Raw genomic sequence first — 18407 nt, forward strand, 5'->3', positions numbered from 1 at the left:
CATCTGTTTTCTATGTGAATATATAGTAAAGTGTAATTTATTCCTGTGATCAAAGCTGTATTTTCAGCATCATTACTCCAGTCTTCAGTGTCACATGATCCTTCAGAAATCACTCTAATATGATTTGATGCTCGACACACACACACACACACACACACACACTTTATCTTGTTTTTGACATTTCTCTTCTCATCTTCAGTATTTGCTCAACTCAAAGCTAATTACACAACACACACAAATGAAATACAAAAGTAAAATGTTTATTTATCATCATTAAAAATTGTGCTAATGTTTTTATTCACATCTTCTTTCTATAAATGAATCTTTATTGCATGAAACGCAGACATACAGATGAGGCTTAAATGATAGTAATTTCAAATACTCCCATTAAAATAAAAGTACATTAAAATGCAGTGTTTGACTGGAGTCTGTCACTAAACCGCTACAGCCAAACCAAAAATGATTCAGACACCAGATATCATTTTTGATATTTTTTTACTAGTGTGTGCAGGACTCTGTAGTTCATTTATGTAAGTGAGGAGAGCAAAATAAAGTAAACGGTGACATATTACACCCAAAAATTCTTTATACCAGTCAAATTTATACAAATTTGGGAGCAAAAATGATTCCTCCACTTTGAGCTGATGATGTTTTGCTGAAGTCTGTTTTCTGTAATTGCTAATGCTCTTTTTACACACACACACACACACACACACACACACACACACACACACACACACACACACACACACACACACACACACACACACACACACACACACACACACACACTGAACAACATGAAGCATTGCTTGGTCACTGGTTGAGCTAAACTGGTATTATCTAATTGTGTAGTTAAATTTAACAGCTGACAGATATTCAACATAATTCATGTGTGAGAGTCTAACAGAAGGACGGACAAAACCAGTCAAATATCAACTGAGTTCTCGTCATATTTAATTACCATTTTCTAAACTATAGCGAATAAACTGTGATAATGTGAGAAATGTTGATGGTGTCTGAGTAAACTTTGTTTTGATTGTACATACAATAAAAGTGTTCTTATCCCATTGCAACTTAATCTGTAAAATAAAGATGAATTATTTAGGGAAGTAGAGGTCTTTGGTCAGCATAGATACAATGCAAGGGATCTGTTTCTTGCCACCGAACCCTGGCATATTACTGTAGGATTCGAAGTCGAACGCCACCTTGTGGTTGACACGCGTCATGATCTGCATGATCTCCAGTTGCTTGCCGTATTTTAACAGCATCTCACAGAGCGAAGAGATGAACCAGGAACCCTGAATGACGTTCCTCCAGGCGTAATACCCTGAGGAGAGACAGAAAACACACGTTTGAGGGCGAGTGGCATTGTTTCTGTGAGGAAACTGCCTTGAGCGAGACATTAGATACCTGGTGCTGTGGAGTACGCGTACAGAAAGTCGGCCTCCACAGGAATTCTCTTCGTTTCCATTTCACTTTCGCCATCCGATTCAACGCCAGGGTCCAGACCTGTGCCTCGACAAGCCTGGAGACACACACAGGATCAACACATCCGTGGAAGAGCAACTTCAACCGTGTGTAAGTTCATAAGTCGACAGCATTGCTGAGTAAAACTGCAGTGAACCAAAGACAGTCTCAAAAACACGGTTTGAAATCGCTGGTGTTTCTGACGTCACAAACGACCTTGTAACCAATCAGATCAACGTGTGATCGTCAACCAGTGGATCTCTGAGCTGAGGGAGTGAGTGGAGGCGGGGCTCATTTGCATATTCATACAACCGCGCATACTAAATGAGGCAAGGGTGTCGAGTTACATTCAAGATATTTTAAGGCATTACGATTTTTTTTCCAAGGAAACATTTTTATAAATATGTAATTTTGGTGATCAAAGATGAGTTTTAAGGGATAAAATGATTGATTACAGGGAGACTTTAACATTTTGGATGATTTTCTCAGTGATTCCTCAGTCAACAATGAGTCGTTCTAATTCTAACCTACATATCCATCGACGGTTTCTTGTAATTATATGTTTGTATGTAATGATTTTTAAGGGGTAAAATTATTCACTACAGGGAGACTTTTGTCAGAACGTACAACCCAGAAGCGCTGCGCTGTTACACTACGAGAACTCACTCGAGGCCCACAGAGAAGAAGATGAAGAGTTGAATAAAGTCGTTATTTTTGTAAGTATTCTCGTCGCTTGATAAACTTAAGGTTGAGCCACTGTCGTCACTCGGACTATTTTAACGATGTCTTTACTTACTTTCTGGGCCGGCAAGTTTTAATTACAATAGAAGCCTATGGAGGAGTGATCCAGCTCTCAGATTTAATCAAAAATATCTTAATTTGTGTCCCGAAGATGAACGAAAGTTGAACAACATGAGGGAGAGTAATTACTGACAGTTTCATTTTTGGGGTGAACGAACCCTTTAATGGTTTTCTGTTAGAACGGTGTCGTGTAAGTTAATAACTAATGATCTTTGCGACGGAAGTGAATCAATCTAAACTAACTTTAGCTGGACAATAACTTTATTCTAGAGCTGCTGTAACACCTAAACAATCTCTGTTACTGTAATCTCCTGTTATCACTGTAAAACTGCTGTGAAACTCTATATGGTTAACAGCGCTGTATAAATGAAGGAGACTTGACTCATGACGCTCACCTGAATGAAGAAGAGCTTGGGTTTCCCCACCAGTGAAGTGCAGCGATCTCCTCTGAAGAGCTCAAACAGTGTCTTCATTGGTATAGCACCATCCGTGCCATAAATCATCCCATCGTCTCCATGACTCAACAACACACACACAAACATGGCCGACTTACTGTGATCCTCCCGAGACACTGAGGATGGAAGACCTCGTGAGATTACGAGCCATTCAATTATTCTAATCAATCAGTGTTGCAAAACGTACCTTTAGTTAACAAATTCTTCATCTCCGAGACAGTTTGATCATTTGCAATACTGACTTTGAAGCCTAGCTTTGAGAAGGTCGCCATCACACTCTTTGCATCCTCGTCTGTCCCGTTACGAACTCCCATCGCTGTTTAAAAGAGATTAATATGAGGACAACCAAACACCTGAACTAAACCTTAAAGGGGTCATATAATGGTACATGCACTTTTTCAAGTTGATTGTACTGAAATGTGTGTTGGCAGTGATTGTTGATTGATAGGCGCGTTTCAACACAGACCCGCCCTCGCTCGTGAGAGCTGTCAATCATAGTCTGCGCGGACCGGCGCGGTCATTGTTGATATGCTGGAGCACTGTCTATGAGCAGAATGGCGTCTAAGCGATTGTGGTGTTCTGTTCTTGGGTGTAATAACGAACACAGTCATTTTAATGTTCCTAAATCCGAACCGCTGAAGACGCAGTGGCTGAGTTTGTTTTCAAAGGGAATATTCCCCACGAGCAACGTCAATGCTCTCATGTTTGCCGAATCATTTCTCACCAGACTGCGTATAAACGAGGGTCAGTATAAAGCTGGTTTTGCTAAGAAGCTGCTCATGAAAAAAGGATCGGTACCAGATATTCGTGTTCCTGCTGAACCTCTAGAACAACTGAAGTGAGTGTAACGTTTTATTAAACTTTATATTAATATTTATATTAATCTTTGCAAATCGCTAGCTGCACGCTTCACAATGAATGTGTCTAAGGTTTACACTCAGGGTACATTACGGCATGTTTTCTATGTATGATGTTCTCAATATAATTCATAATCCCACGTTTATACTGAACAACGCGTTATGGTTATTGTGTTATTGAGTTACAAACGGTGTATGCACAGAACAGAGAGGCGGGGTGAGCACAGCTCATTATCATTTAAAGTCATATACACTTAAACGGCGTGCTGAAAACAGAGCTGTTTTTGACCAGGTAAAATAAGTGTTTTCTTACAATACTAATGAGAATTTTTTATTAAAGTATATTACAAACTTTTAATTTAGACCCTAAAGAATCATATTAGCTTGTACAAAAATTGCGTTATATGACCCCTTTAAAGTGTCATGAATAGGGGTGTGACGGTTATAGTTGAACACCGTCATTAGAACTCTATAACCGCCAAAACCGTGTTAATAAAATATCTTGCAGATAAGGTTATACTAATATCAGTGTTGGGGAGTAACGGAAAACATGTACCGGCGTTACGTATTCAGAATACAAATTATGAGTAACAGTAGTCTCCACAGAACATAAAATATTCATTTTATTTTATGCTTCGTGTTCGCATTGATGAGGAAAAAACAATGTTACGGATGTGACCGGTCTGAAAGCGCCACTAAAAGACGTGACATTTAATCACATCTCACAGAGTAAAACGTTCACAGAGACATCAAACAGAAAGCACAAAACCTTTCTTTAAAGTGAATTTCGTTTTGTTTTAATTGTATCTTAATTTTAATCAATGTTTCATAAACCAATTGCCTGGATTTAATAAATAAGAAGTAAATATAACAGACGATAGATAGCCTAGAAGGTAGCCTCACAGACACAGACATGTCTACTTTTAAACAGAACAATTTAAACCGAAAGAAAACAGACTACAGACTGCTCTCTGCTTATGCGATCCTTATGAAATATGCATTTCTCTCTGGCGCGTTCACTACTGCGAAGATTGCGAGTCAGCATCGTCAACTTCATCTTTGCAGCCGACACTGACAAAGAATAGGCCTGTTTTTTTTGTTAAGCTTTTGTTTACTGTGTGTGATTCATTTAATGGAAAGCACATTCACTGCTAGTTGTCTTGCTGTTAATTTAAAATAAACGTAGAGTAGATAATCACTAATCAGTGTCTGCTCGTTTATTCAAATTAAGTTGTCCTATAACAGACGAACGTCGCAACGCCCCGCCCCCTCCCCGACGACGTTATGTTACGAACCGTCACATTTGACTCACTTCATAACCGCCATCAATAATTCTGAAACCGGCACACCCCGAGTCATGAAACCCCTCTGTTTAAAGGGTTACTCCACTTTTTTTGGAAATAGGCTCATTTTACAACTCCCCCAGAGTTAAACTGTTGAGTTTTACCGTTTTTGAATCCATTCAGCCGATCTCCGGTTCTGGCGGTACCACTTTTAGCATAGCTTAGCATACATCATTGAAGTGGACAAGACCATTAGCATTTCTAAAAAAAAATGACCAAAGAGTTTCGATATTTTTCCTATTTAAAACTTGACTCTTCTGTAGTTACATCGTGCACTAAGACCGACGGAAAATGTAAAGTTGCGATTTTCTAGGCTGATATGGCTAGGAACTATACTCTCATTCCTGCGTAATAATCAAGAAACTTCACTGCCGTACCATGAGTGCAGCAGGCGTAATGATATGAGGCAGCGCCTGAAAATAGTCCCCAGCTCAGTAACTTCCAACGTGACCGGGACTAAATTTGTGTAGTTTCAGTCGGCAAATTAGGTTTTCAGGCGCTACGTCATATCATTACGCCTGCTGCACTCATGGTACGGCAGTGAAGTTTCTTGATTATTACGCAGGAATGAGAGTATAGTTCCTAGCCATATCAGCCTAGAAAATCGCAACTTTACATTTTCCGTCGGTCTTAGTGCACGATGTAACTACAGAAGAGTCAAGTTTTAAATAGGAAAAATATCGAAACTCTTTGGTCATTTTTTTTTAGAAATGCTAATGGTCTTGTCCACTTCAATGATGTATGCTAAGCTATGCTAAAAGTGGTACCGCCAGAACCGGAGATCGGCTGAATGGATTCAAAAACGGTAAAACTCAACAGTTTAACTCTGGGGGAGTTGTAAAATGAGCCTATTTCCAAAAAAACTGGAGTATCCCTTTAAGCCTGGTCGTTCACACCTCTGAAGGGCCGTACACACCGGGATGAATATCGGCGTGCGTTATTCGTCAGCGTTTTTCAACGCGTTTTTTGTGTTCACACCCAAGCGATTTTCGCTGACGATGAGCCGAGTGAACATGCTAATCCATTCCCTGACATTAGATGGCGCTTAATGTAAAACAGAAATAGTCCTATGTTGTAGTCGCTGTCGCGTTTGTCATATAGTTCTTTATGTTCCGACAGCAACGAGACCAGCAGCTCTACATTCATCTGGCCTCGCGTCTTCCTCGTCTTATTTCTTCACGGCAGTGTAGACGCTACTTGGCGTATATCTTCTTCGCCGTTACGTGTGTGTGCTCGGCAAGACCGTTTTGTGTTTGAGCGCCCCCAAGTTGTGTTTTACTGTAACTTCAGAAGCTCCAGACATGTGAGCAAAAGCACCAATCTCATTGGCCGGATAGTTTTTGACGCGGCGCGTCAAACCAAAAAAACGAACCCGACGCGTTTTTAAAAAAATGACGCTTTTACGCGTGGCGTTTTTCGCGTCGGTGTGCACACTCACATTGGCGCCCTTTGTTTAGTCATGAGGCGTTAAACGTCGGCCGGTATGAACAGACCTCGAGTTTCAAAAAGTCTCTAGAAAATAGAAATGTGCGTGAAAAATGTGAAAAAGTGGGAGTGTAGTGTGGGAAAAATAAACCAATAAAACACAGACCTGCAACACACTCATTATACAGACACATGAATATTCAAATATGACCATTGAGGGGAAAAAACCAGAGTTGAGGGCGCCTCGATGCATTTAACCCTCTGATGTTCTTCGGGGTCTTTTTAACCCGCAAATGACTTTTGCTGAATTTAAAAAAAATGTCTCTTTGTCCACATGGCATGAAACTTTGTACGGCTCTCAACCCTTTCTAGATCTACCAAAGAAAAAATAAATAATGATATCAGAAAAATAGTAGCACTCGTGGTCTTTGGGGTCTCCAACTGTTATTTTTTAACAGAACAATAGTTTTTTTAACAAATGTAATTTTACTCTGTTTATTAATGTTTAAACTCCACATTTGTGCAGTTTTTGGAGGATTTATATACAAAAATAGCTTTTTATGAAGAATTCACTTTATAAAAGACCCACCACATTTCTAAATTTCATTTATCGGGATAACATGGATAATTTTACATGGTTTAGTGTAAATTTTTTGGCCATATTTTCAAAAATGTAGTTTTAAAAGTAAAACATTATAATTTTAGACATATTTGAGAATTTCAGAATTTTGGCTATAGAGCTCCAGTATATATCTTTTTTTCATATAATTGTACAAATGTAATCTACACTTCAGTTACTAACTGTAAAAGAACAGATATGTACAGTTATATTACATATTGAGTACAAACCGATCACATGTGACGTAGAATCGAGCCGACAGCCAATCACACGCTCCGAAGGCGTGCTTCTACCTCACATTCCCTGACGTTGCCTCGACTTTGCTTTTCTACCCGGAAGAACAAAAATTGCTCAGAAAAATGCAAAAATAACCTATTTATTGGTTGTATTGGAGTGTTTTTAGTGTTGTTGCACTTCATGAAATTGCACTGTCGATTGATGCTCTAAGGTAATCTCCTTGTAACATTGCAATGACAATAAATTATTATTATTCAGTGATGTGCAGCCTGTTCATATCGGTTCATATCTCAAAAAAAATTTAGTTTTAGGGGTTTCATGACCCTTTAAACCCGTCTGTGTGCTTCCCAGCTCTTACACGTTTTTCTGTGGAAGTTCTTGTTGTTGATGATCACGCATTGTCCCAGACTGCCGTAGTTCATGTTGTACTGGAAAGCATCAGAATGTGGTTTGGCATCTGTGTAATCGACTCCGGCATCGGTGAGAAACGGAGTCCTGCGAGAGCAAACACTTTTATGAGTAATTCCTAATTAAAGTGCAAATTATTGACGTTCACTTCAGGATGTGGTAAGGTAGCAGATACTTTCATTAACTTCACACTGTGAACTTCACAAGCGGCATGAAACGGAAACTGTGCTCGTCTTTTCTTCCCTATTGCGATTCCCTTTTGCGCCGACGTCACAATTACGTCACGGCGCTAGCTGGAGGCAAAACAAACGGACAACTGGAGGCGCCCGATACAAAACCAGCACAGATTCGGCTACATAATGAGCTTGAATTATTATTATTATTATTATTAAATGTCATCTTGTTATGTTGTTGGGTGCAATAATCAATGAAAAACGAATATGCTGTATCTGGAATTTTTATTTCTAGAAAATATTCACATCACCGCGTCTACGGGCCAGCCAATCTGGTTCCGTCCGTTAAAATTAACTTTTGCAAATAACAATCGCGGTCCTGGACACTGAGTGACCTTACACATTAAGATAAAATCGGATTTTCTCCAGTCATTGTTAAAAAACAAGCTAACAAAACTTGCAAACTAGCGTTAGGGAAGCGGCCAGAGGGATCGTTCTGCCCACCTAAGCTCCGCCCACAAAAAACGTCACCATGTTTACCGATGTTTACTAACTGAAAAGGGGCAACCTGTCACTCACACGAGATTCACCAATAGAGACAGAGTGACACGCATCATAATTTGAAACCACCCCCACACTCAATTGAGAAAAATAATAATAAAAATCCTTACAATTACAATAGGTTTTCAGCACTTCGTGCTTGAACACCTAATAATAAGCGACCTTTTTGACAGTTATAGCGCCACCTATGGTCCGATCTCCATGAAACTTTGCATGCTTCCTCAGCATGTTAGGACACATATGCTCATCAATTTTGGTGAAGTTCTGACTTTTTCTTCAGGATTTATAGGCTTTTGACTGCATTTTGCCATGAACCATTTCCTAAATGACCCTGTTATAGCCAACCAAATGCAAATTTTCAACTTTTTTTTCGATAATTATTGATCTAGAGACTCCAGAGAACATTTCTGCACCAGTTTGGTTCCGATCAGGCAAAAAACCAGGGACTAGTTTGCAATTTAAAGTCTCAATTGACTTTGTATTGTGTGAAGCGGCCTCCTTGTCATTTCTGACTTATAACAAAAAACAAAACAATGTCTAAAAGCTGCTATGTGACGAGGTGTACAGCAAACAAGCTAAAAAAACCGGAAATAGGTTTTTTATAAGCTGTCAACCCCAAAAAAACAAGCGTTTAGGGACACAAAAGTGGAGACAGAATAGAATATCCCTCTCTTATTTGAAATACTGCAGCATTTGATTGCAGTTTGTTCACATATTTTTGTTTTTCTTCTTATGAGAAGTGATCTAAATATTTGTGGCTTAGACAAACCTGTTTTGCAGTTCTATGGATGTTTTCCCCTTAATTTCCTCCAGTAATATTTTCCACATTTACTCATTTTGCTCCTTCCACTTTTGTGTTTACGCACTATTCAAATGATTAGTCATACTATAAAAAGTCCCCCTGTGGTGTAAATCCAGCTTTTAATGTTGTTTATGTGTCTATGTGGTGTTTTTAATACGCTTAAACCGTGTGTAAATTCATAAGTCGACAGCATTGCTGAGTATTTTCTCTTTAAAACTGCAGTGAACCAAAGACAGTCTCAAAAACACGGTTTGAAATCGCTGGTGTTTCTGACGTCACAAACGACCTTGTAACCAATCAGATCAACGTGTGATCGTCAACCAGTGGATCTCTGAGCTGCGTGAGTGAGTGGAGGCGGGGCTCATTTGCATATTCATAGAACCGTGCATACTAAATGAGGCAAGGGTGTCGAGTTACATTCAATATATTTTTTTCCAAGCAAAAATATTATAAATATGTAATTTTGGTGATCAAAGATGAGTTTTAAGGGATAAAATGATTGACTACATACTTTAACATTTTGGATGATTTTCTAATTGAGTTCTAATTCTGACCTACATATCAATCGACGTTTTCTTGTAATTATATGTTTGTAATGAATCAATTTCCATCAACATCAAACACATACCCTTGTCCTTTCTCTTTTCTGGCATCCACAGTGTCTTCACCACTGGGTTTTCCGTCCGACATGGTCACTAAAAGAACACAAAAGAAACAGATCTACTGATTAATAATGCTATACATTTTACAAAAATAATATATAGGTATTATTTATTAAGCATTCTGTATCCTTGTAGTTCCAAGAAATGTAGCACCGGTGAGTTACAGTAAGTGTTTATCTGTAAATGTTGTGTCATTGTATTCACATCCTCCTTTATTTCCTTCCACCATGATTTTGTTGTTAAAACTGCAAGGACATTTTTAGGTTACGCAACAATAGGCTATATATAATTATATATTCTGTTTATGTCAAACTTGGGTTTTTGTTGAGTCAAAAAACTAAAATAACTGGTTTCAAAGGCATTTCCTTAAAAAACCACTACAGGGCAGGCGTGTCAAGTTCTCTTAAAATGCTAAGAGATAATTGTTTGCTTCTTTCTACATTTAGATGATCGTGAAGTCACAATGATCACAAATATCATTATCATAAGATATACAAACATCATTTAACAGCTTGATAATGAATGAAGGCTGGGTGAGTCATTGTCACTTGAAAATTGCTGTAACCCAGAAAGTAGGTCAGGCAGTGTCTATATAATGAATCTCAAAACAATTCTTGTGTCATAAGTATCCTTCTCTTCATTGCCCATAACACGTTATGAAAGCAGTTTAATGTTACTCATCTTCTTCTATAATACGACACGTTTTAGTCTTAGACTGTCTCAGAAATGTCAAAAACAACACACACTCTTCATTGATTCTCTTAAGAGGCGTTTACACACAGTCACGTCTTGTTATCTCAATCCATTCGCCATTAAAAACACTCCAAAACATTCAGAACATTTTTAAAAGATCAGTAAAAAAAAAGCAAAGGTAAAAATGCAATTAATGGGAATAACGTAAAGAACTTACAGGTGTGTTGTCAGATACTTTAATTTCCTTCTGAAATAGAAACTGAAATACAGGTAACGTAGTTTTATTAATGAGGAAGTTGTGGTTTCTTTTGCAGGGAGGGAGCGCGCAGTTTACGTTAAATTAATAGGCTATTAATTCATGTTTTTTTTAAATCGCCCAATAACGACAGCCTACTCATAAAAATTAAATAAATTCCGCATACGTTGCCATTTATGACCATGACCAATATCGTAATCGTAAAGAGTTCCGTGAGACTGTTGCTCCACCCACATGGCATCTACAACAAACGAGATTTTACGCATGCGCAGTAACATCACACATTAGGATCACTAGCGTGAGGCATTACATAAACACACTAAATAATCTTTTAGTGTACGTATTTATACAGTAGTTGTCAGAAGTGATGTCTGGCCATAAATGTGATTGAAGATATATATTCAACAGTACCCTACTTTTGTTTTTTAAAAATATAATTTTTATTCACAGACAACGTTATAAACATTACATTCATTTCTTACCATTGAATTAGCGGGACTCTTTTGGTCAGTAAACAAAAACTTATCGGTTAATTTTATCTTCTCTTCAATTAGGCTATACGTGTCAAATCTCTCTGAAAGCACACTATTTACACTCGTATATATATTAACTATAAGCAATTATTCAATAAAGAGGTCGATAAACTAATGTTTGTCAGTCAGCAAAACGAAACGCGCGCGGCTTTCTGTTGAGGTAAGCGCGTGCTGGAGAAGCGCGTGCAGAATCAGATCAGGGGCGCGCAGAAAAGAAAGTTACAAAATCACGTTTTTATGATTTGTATGCTTTTCATACTATACGCTTAACCTTGGCTTAATATTTTTAGCTGTAAAATTGGATTAATCTGAAAATTATAGTGCATTTTAACGCGATATGATCCAGGTTTTAATAAACTGTATCTGCAAAATATATTTTTTGAAAAATGACACATTTTAGCATAATAACATAGGCCTATTATAAAGATAAAACCTAAAAATTAACCTGTAGGGAATGTCCTGGGAAGGTTCATATATATACACACGTACGCACACACACACACACAGTGTTGGAGAGGGTGTGTATACACACAGTATTATGACTGAATGACTGTGGCCACACAACAAAAGTAAAGTCATAAGTGTCTCTCTGATTTATGGAGATAATTTTTCAACATTATGAATAATCACAACTGTAGGAAACCTGGAGGAACCCTCTCACCGAAACATGCAGCGTCATTATTAGAAAGGGAAAAAATAAAAATGTTGGAGAGCTTTATTTCAAACAAATCTAAAATGACATACATTTACAGCATGCTGATCGAGTTCACTGACAAGAAATTATGCATTTAACAAATTAAAAAACAGTGTTGCATTCATTTTGAAAAACAACTTGTATTTGATTGGCTTATACCTTAGCAAACAGCACTAACAAAACAGAGTAAATGTAAGGGATTTCACTACATTACAGTCCTTTATAAAGTTATAATCTTATGGTATTCAGTCCAGCAAGTTCTTGAATTACATGCATTGTAAGTCGTGTGAGATACGGACTGGAGGAAAGGTGAGGAACTGTGCCGTCTGTCCTGAAACACAGTGACTTTGCTTTGATTCTTCAACTTTATTGTGTTGTAAGGGGCCTGAGTAAATGTTGTTCATCACCCGGATGTCATTATATAACACACACACACACACACACACACATTCCAGAATATCAGGCCGTTTAAAACGGGTGTGTGACTCCAGATCTGCAAGTTCATTCAGCTTCAGTGTCTGAGTGACTGCTGCGCTCACGACCTCAAAAATGATCCTCTTTCTGGTTATTCTGACTTTATTAGTTGGATATTTTATTTTTCATAGGATTTTTGTTCATAGGAAGACCTTCACCGGCACTGCCAAACTACATGGGAAGACCGTCATTGTAACTGGTAGGTGAAACAGACTTTGTGCAAACGTTTAGTCTGCATGATTTCTCAGATGTTGTTCAACTTTGTACATGTTTCTCCCTCGGGCGAAAACGACACCAGATGTGGATATTCAGGAAAATACAGAGCTAAAGAGTGAATGTGGAGCAGCTCGGATCATTAGGCATCGGAAGAGTTTGATGAGAAGATCATATTTAGATCTTTTGATTACAGACTTTGCAAATACTGAAATAGGAGATAAGATGGAGTCTATTTTTCTAGGAGAAAATCCTGAGCAATTCTGCAAAAATCTCCATTTGCTCTCCATTTAACTGTGATATTAAAGAGATATCATGATTGTTATTTCCTGTAAAATCACAGAACTGAGAGTCTTTTCTTCTAAACTAAACTATTGTTAACTAAAACTAAATCATTAACAGAATTAAAGCTGTAATAAATCATAAATATTAGATCTTAAACTAAATTACTAAAATGACTAACTGGTAATAAAAAAAAAATAAATAAAACTGAACTAAAAAACTAAAAAATAAACCTAAATAGTAATATATATATATATATATATATACACACACACACAAGCAAAGAAAAATGAAAAAAAGGACATAAAAAATATGTAATAAAGTACTAAAATGAAAATAAAAAAAACTGAAAAGACTAAAAAATGAAAGCTAATTCAAAATATTAATAAAAACTACACTAGTGTTGCATGACTAGATAATACACAATATTTTATATGGAGAAATGGGCCTCAAAATGACTTGAATTAAAAAAAATATGAATTTTGTGGGGGAAAAAGTGATTTATTGAGCTGGTAAAGTTATATTAAACCATAGTTGTGCTTCAAATATTACTGTGGATGATTGAGGTCAAAAGGTTGTGAACCATCTAAATGAGGTCAGCAAGTGCAAATACTTCACATGAAGCTGATTCTGTGGCGGTCTACGCTGAATCACACAGAACACATATTCCATGTGTATTATTATAATCATACCTGTATCTGTTGTGTCCGACAGGTGGGAACACTGGCATTGGGAAAGCGACTGCGTCTGCGATGGCAGCGAGAGGAGGCCGAGTGATTCTGGCCTGTCGAAGCAAACAGAGAGGAGAAGAAGCAGCTCGAGAGATCAGGATGGTGAGTGTGAGGAGGACCGGGGCATGTTGTCACGAGGAAGGTTTATATGTGTTCCATAGACTGATGTGTTCGTATCGGTTCGTATTATTGACCATGGTATTGACCCAGTCGACATGTTTCTACGGTGGCCCTGAACGGACAAACGTGTTTCGTCACTATGTTGTTCTTCGTGTAAAGAAGCTAGCTATAAAGTCAGCGAATAAAACACTGACACAATGATGAACAAGTAACAATAATATTCGCAATAACATCGTTTTACTAAATAATTAAGTCAAGTCAAGTCACCTGGCTATAGCACTTTTAACAATATAGATTGTTTCAGTTTTACAGTGATGATAACAGGAGATTACAGTAACAGAGATTGTTTAGGCTTTACAGCAGCTCTAGAATAAAGTTATTGTCCAGCTAAAGTTAGTTTTGATTGATTCACTTCCGTTGCAAAGATCATTAGTTAATAACTTAGCGGCCGCTAACACGACACCGTAAAAACAGAAACTTTTAATGTGTTCTGGCCGCTCATTCGCACGACAACAGTGTCTGAGGCTCGAGAACACAAACCTTGAAACAGGTTTTAAGACGCAAATTTTGAAAATTTCTGAAGAAAAGGTTATCTTTGCACAAACTTCAAAAACGCAAACCTGTGAAAACGCTGACGGCGTGCGCATGCGTATTACGTGTTTAGGTATGTGTGTTTGAATATGTGCGCAGGCATGTCTTTCTGTACAAATTGACCTCAACTAATTACTTGTCTGGCCTTAAAAATGTATAATACATAATTATTTATCGCCTCTGCGTAGCCATGTAAACTGGAAATATTTTGACAATGTTTTATCTGTGGGCCATATAGTGGCAATAGTGGGGCATCTTGTCACACAGCCTCTTCAGCAAACCTTGAACAGTAAAACAAGTATAATGAATCTCAAAACAATTCATAAATATCCTTAAATTGTGTTCTGGTCATTTTGGCCCGGAGAGGATTTTCCTGTCCCCAAAAATGCTAATGTTACTGCATGGACTAAAATTTACTGACTTTACTGACGCAGAGCCCAATTTTTAAAATACTTTTTGTGTGTTTTTCCCCCACATTGTAACACTTGTGCAATATGTGAATACTATTTGTCAACACTTTTGAATAACTCTCATTCATTTACTAATAAAAAACATCATACTATGGCAAGACACTACAGACAAAAACAATGTTTTTCCGTGCACAGGTTAATTTTAAGATATTTGGCTTTTCATAATGTGTTGTTTCAGACTAGTGGAAACATTTTCTTTTCTCTATTTGCATTTAAATTATAATCCATATAGTCTGCAAGTTATTCATGTAATCAAATAACTATGTTGATATCTATTATAATCATTTTTATGAATGATTTACACTGCTTTACTTACTATCCATTGCACAAACATCGTAAATGATAGAATATTATAATACTTTCCTTATAGGAAACTGGAAATGAGAATGTGATCTTCATGCAACTGGATCTTGCAAGTCAGAAATCAATCTGCTTTTTTGCTGAAAACTTCCTGAAGGCCGAGCGCAGACTGGACCTGCTTATTAATAACGCAGGTAAATCTATCTGGACACAAAGTGTACAGAAAAACAAACATAATTAAGTCTTAAACCCAAGTATTAGACTTTGACAAGTCTTCACTCTCACATAACCCTGTCAAATAATTCTAATATGCTGCTCAATTTTAATAAAAGTTTACTTTCAATGTGATTGATTTAATACCTTTTTATTAATTGTCTTTTCAGCACTGATAATAATCATAACTGTGTCTTGAGCATCAGATCATCATATTAGAGTGATTTCTGAAGGATCATGTGACACTGAAGACTGGAGTAATGATGCTGAAAATTCAGCTTTGATCACAGGAATAAATTACACTTTATTATATATTCACATAGAAAACAGCTGATTTAAAATTTTAATAATATTGCATTTTTGATCACATAAATGCAGCCTTGGTGAGCAGAAGAAAGTTTTTTGTTACGAACTGTTGACCACCAACATCATGAATGATACCTGTTGTGTGTGTGTGTGTGTTGTCCAGCACTGGCGGCTCCAGGACGCACTGAAGATGGCCTTGGGATGATCCTGGGTGTCAATCATATCGGCCCGTTCCTGCTGACCAATCTCCTGCTGGACCGTCTCAAGGAGTGTGCGCCGAGCAGGGTGGTCAACGTGTCGTCCTGCGGTCACGATCTGGGCACTATTGACTTCGACTGCATCAACACACACAAGTCGCTCGCTCTGGGATCATCCGACGCTGATCTGTTCAGGGCCTACACTCACAGCAAGCTCTGTAATGTGCTCTTCACCCATCAACTGGCCAAGAGACTGGAGGGAACCAACGTCACATGCTACAGCCTTCATCCAGGTCAGAGATCAATAATTCAATGCAATTCACGTTTATTTGTATAACGCTATTCAAAGCAGCTTTACAGAAAATCTCCATATTACAATTTACAGTGATCTGTTATCAGAGGTGACTGTCTAAGTTATGTATTTCAGAAATGTACATATACAAAATCACAGTTAGCGTGATTAATTTAAACAATGAAGTAATTTAATGCAGATACAATGAGCTCTTTGAAGTAATGAATACTTGTTTGTTAACAAATGCTTATGACATTTAGAAAATAAGAATGTGCAATATGCCAGTACTATTTGTCAACACTTTTAAATAACTCATTAATTTACTAATAAACATTATAAAAAGGCAAGACACTACAGGCATAAACATTGTATTTCCGTGCACTTCAGATATTTGTCTTTTCATAATGTGTTGTTTTTCAGACTAGTGGAAAGAAATCTATTTTTCTCTATTTGCGTTTAGATTTAAATTATAATACATATAGTCTGTGAGTTTTTCCTCCACTTCAGCAGCACTTACATGCACCAAATTTTACAGTTTTATTCCTATCTATATTCTGAAGGTTTTTATAGAAGGGTTTGTTAATATATCATTTGTCTGATTTTCTATAGCAGTTCAATCCTAAAAAAACATGATAAAATGTATTTTTTTCCTGCCTGTTGACAGTATTTTCTGATTTATGAATAGATAAAAAGAAAAATACAAAATTCCTTCAGTAAAAACCTTTAACTCTAATATGTCAACAAAATCAAACTGTTCAGTTGTTATCAATTATTCAGATTTCTGCTGTGTAAATGTTTAAAATCATGCCTATTTAATTTCATATTTAAATATTTCAGAAAACTCGTAACACAAAAACTTTTTAGCAGTTATTAATGTAATCAAATAACTATGGTGATATCTATTAGTTACCATTTTTTTCTTGCACTCTTAAAAATAAAGTTCCAAAAGTTTTTTTTTTTAGCAAATGTCATAAAATTTTGGTTCCCCAAAGAACCTTTCAGTTAACAGTTATTAAAATATATATTTTTTCAGTTCTAAAAGAACCATATTATAAGATTTTTAAAAAATAAACATTTTAATAAACTAAATATATACTTAATAAACCTTTTTACACTTTTTGTGTAATTTTGTGCAATGGAAAGATTCCATGGATGTTAAAGATTCTTTATGGAACCATCAATGCCAATAAAGAACCTTTATTTTTTAGTGTATTCACTGGTGTGTCTTGCCTTAACAGATCAGTCCCAGTTTCCCTCCTTCTAACAGTGTGTTTTCCATGTTTGATCTGGTTCAGGGTCGGTAAATTCAGAGCTCGGCCGTGACATCAATGAATGGAAAACGCGTATTCTCAAAGCCATTGTAAGAAGGTTTGGTGCGACGGACCCGGTGTCGGGGGCTCAGACGACGCTGTACTGCGCTCTGCAAGAGGACATCGAACACCTGAGCGGACGATACTTCTCCGACTGTCAGCTGGTGCAAGTCAAGCCCGAGGCCAGAGATGATGGCATCGCCAAAAAACTGTGGGACGTCAGCGAGAAGTTTTGTGGCATGATTTGAACACACAGACAACACTGTACACTTTGCTGTGAAATATGTACTGTACTATTTTTTTGTTGTTGCCGTTTCTCTTTTGGTATATAGTCAAGTCTCCTTCATTTATACAGCGCTTTTAACAATATAGATCGTTTCAAAGGAGCTTTACAGTGATAATAGGAGATTACAGTAACAGAGAGTGTTTTGGCTTTACAGCAGCTCTAGAATAAAGTTATTGTCCAGATAAAGTTAGTTTTGATTGATTCACTTCCGTTGCAAAGATCATTAGTTATTAACTTAGCTTATATATATATATGTGCGCAGGCGTGTAGTCTTTCTGTACAAAATGACCTCAACAAATATAACGTAATGACGAGTTCCAAGAACACAAATGTTGGAGCGAAGTCATATTTATGCATGTCGTAATTACAAGATAGCAACCCATGATGTTCAACTCGGAGCAGTTCACGTAAATATGCATATCTATGCCAACAATGTGAATGTCAGAATGAATCTGCAGTGGTACAGCAATCATGTGGAATAAGGAACAGCTCTCAGGAAATTTGGAGTTATTATGAGTTGTACGAGGACATGAACGAAAGGAGGGAAACTCTAGATAATACACCATTTGCAGCGTTGGAGGGGCGTGTTGATTTGAAACATGGTGGAAATTATTATCAATTATATAATAGCAT

At 37.2% G+C, this 18407-nt stretch overlaps 2 protein-coding genes across 2 annotated transcripts; one reads left to right on the forward strand and one right to left on the reverse strand.

Moving 5' to 3' along the window:
- Nucleotides 1-776: 776 nt before the first annotated feature.
- On the reverse strand, nt 777-10835 carry casp3b (caspase 3, apoptosis-related cysteine peptidase b). The gene is made up of 7 exons (XM_056244243.1): nt 10724-10835; nt 9780-9846; nt 7566-7702; nt 2914-3042; nt 2667-2842; nt 1414-1528; nt 777-1330 (listed from the first exon to the last, which is right to left on the reverse strand). The coding sequence occupies exons 2-7, from the start codon at nt 9839-9841 to the stop codon at nt 1101-1103; spliced, it is 849 nt and encodes a 282-aa protein (XP_056100218.1). The 5' UTR covers nt 9842-9846; nt 10724-10835; the 3' UTR covers nt 777-1100.
- A 1641-nt stretch (nt 10836-12476) lies between these two features.
- Nucleotides 12477-17985, forward strand: dhrs13l1 (dehydrogenase/reductase (SDR family) member 13 like 1). Its single transcript, XM_056244241.1, has 5 exons — nt 12477-12662; nt 13673-13791; nt 15241-15364; nt 15853-16179; nt 17474-17985. Exons 1-5 carry the CDS (start codon nt 12539-12541, stop codon nt 17734-17736), a joined length of 957 nt encoding a protein of 318 aa, XP_056100216.1. The 5' UTR covers nt 12477-12538; the 3' UTR covers nt 17737-17985.
- Nucleotides 17986-18407: the final 422 nt, after the last annotated feature.

The sequence above is a fragment of the Rhinichthys klamathensis genome, unplaced genomic scaffold (genome assembly GCF_029890125.1).
Source record: "Rhinichthys klamathensis goyatoka isolate OS25496 unplaced genomic scaffold, OSU_Roscu_1.1 h1tg000947l_1, whole genome shotgun sequence".
NCBI classification, from domain to species: domain Eukaryota; kingdom Metazoa; phylum Chordata; class Actinopteri; order Cypriniformes; family Leuciscidae; genus Rhinichthys; species Rhinichthys klamathensis.

Coding starts and splice junctions, on each gene's coding strand:
- casp3b (XM_056244243.1), bottom strand. CDS start 9,841: ATGTCGGACGGAAAACCCAGTGGTGAAGACACTGTGGATGCCAGAAAA. Junction 3,043..7,565: donor GAACTTCCACAGAAAAACGT/GTAAGAGCTGGG, acceptor TCTTTTAAACAG/CGATGGGAGTTCGTAACGGG. Junction 1,331..1,413: donor CGCGTACTCCACAGCACCAG/GTATCTAATGTC, acceptor GTCTCTCCTCAG/GGTATTACGCCTGGAGGAAC.
- dhrs13l1 (XM_056244241.1), top strand. CDS start 12,539: ATGATCCTCTTTCTGGTTATTCTGACTTTATTAGTTGGATATTTTATT. Junction 12,663..13,672: donor GAAGACCGTCATTGTAACTG/GTAGGTGAAACA, acceptor TGTGTCCGACAG/GTGGGAACACTGGCATTGGG. Junction 15,365..15,852: donor CCTGCTTATTAATAACGCAG/GTAAATCTATCT, acceptor TGTGTTGTCCAG/CACTGGCGGCTCCAGGACGC.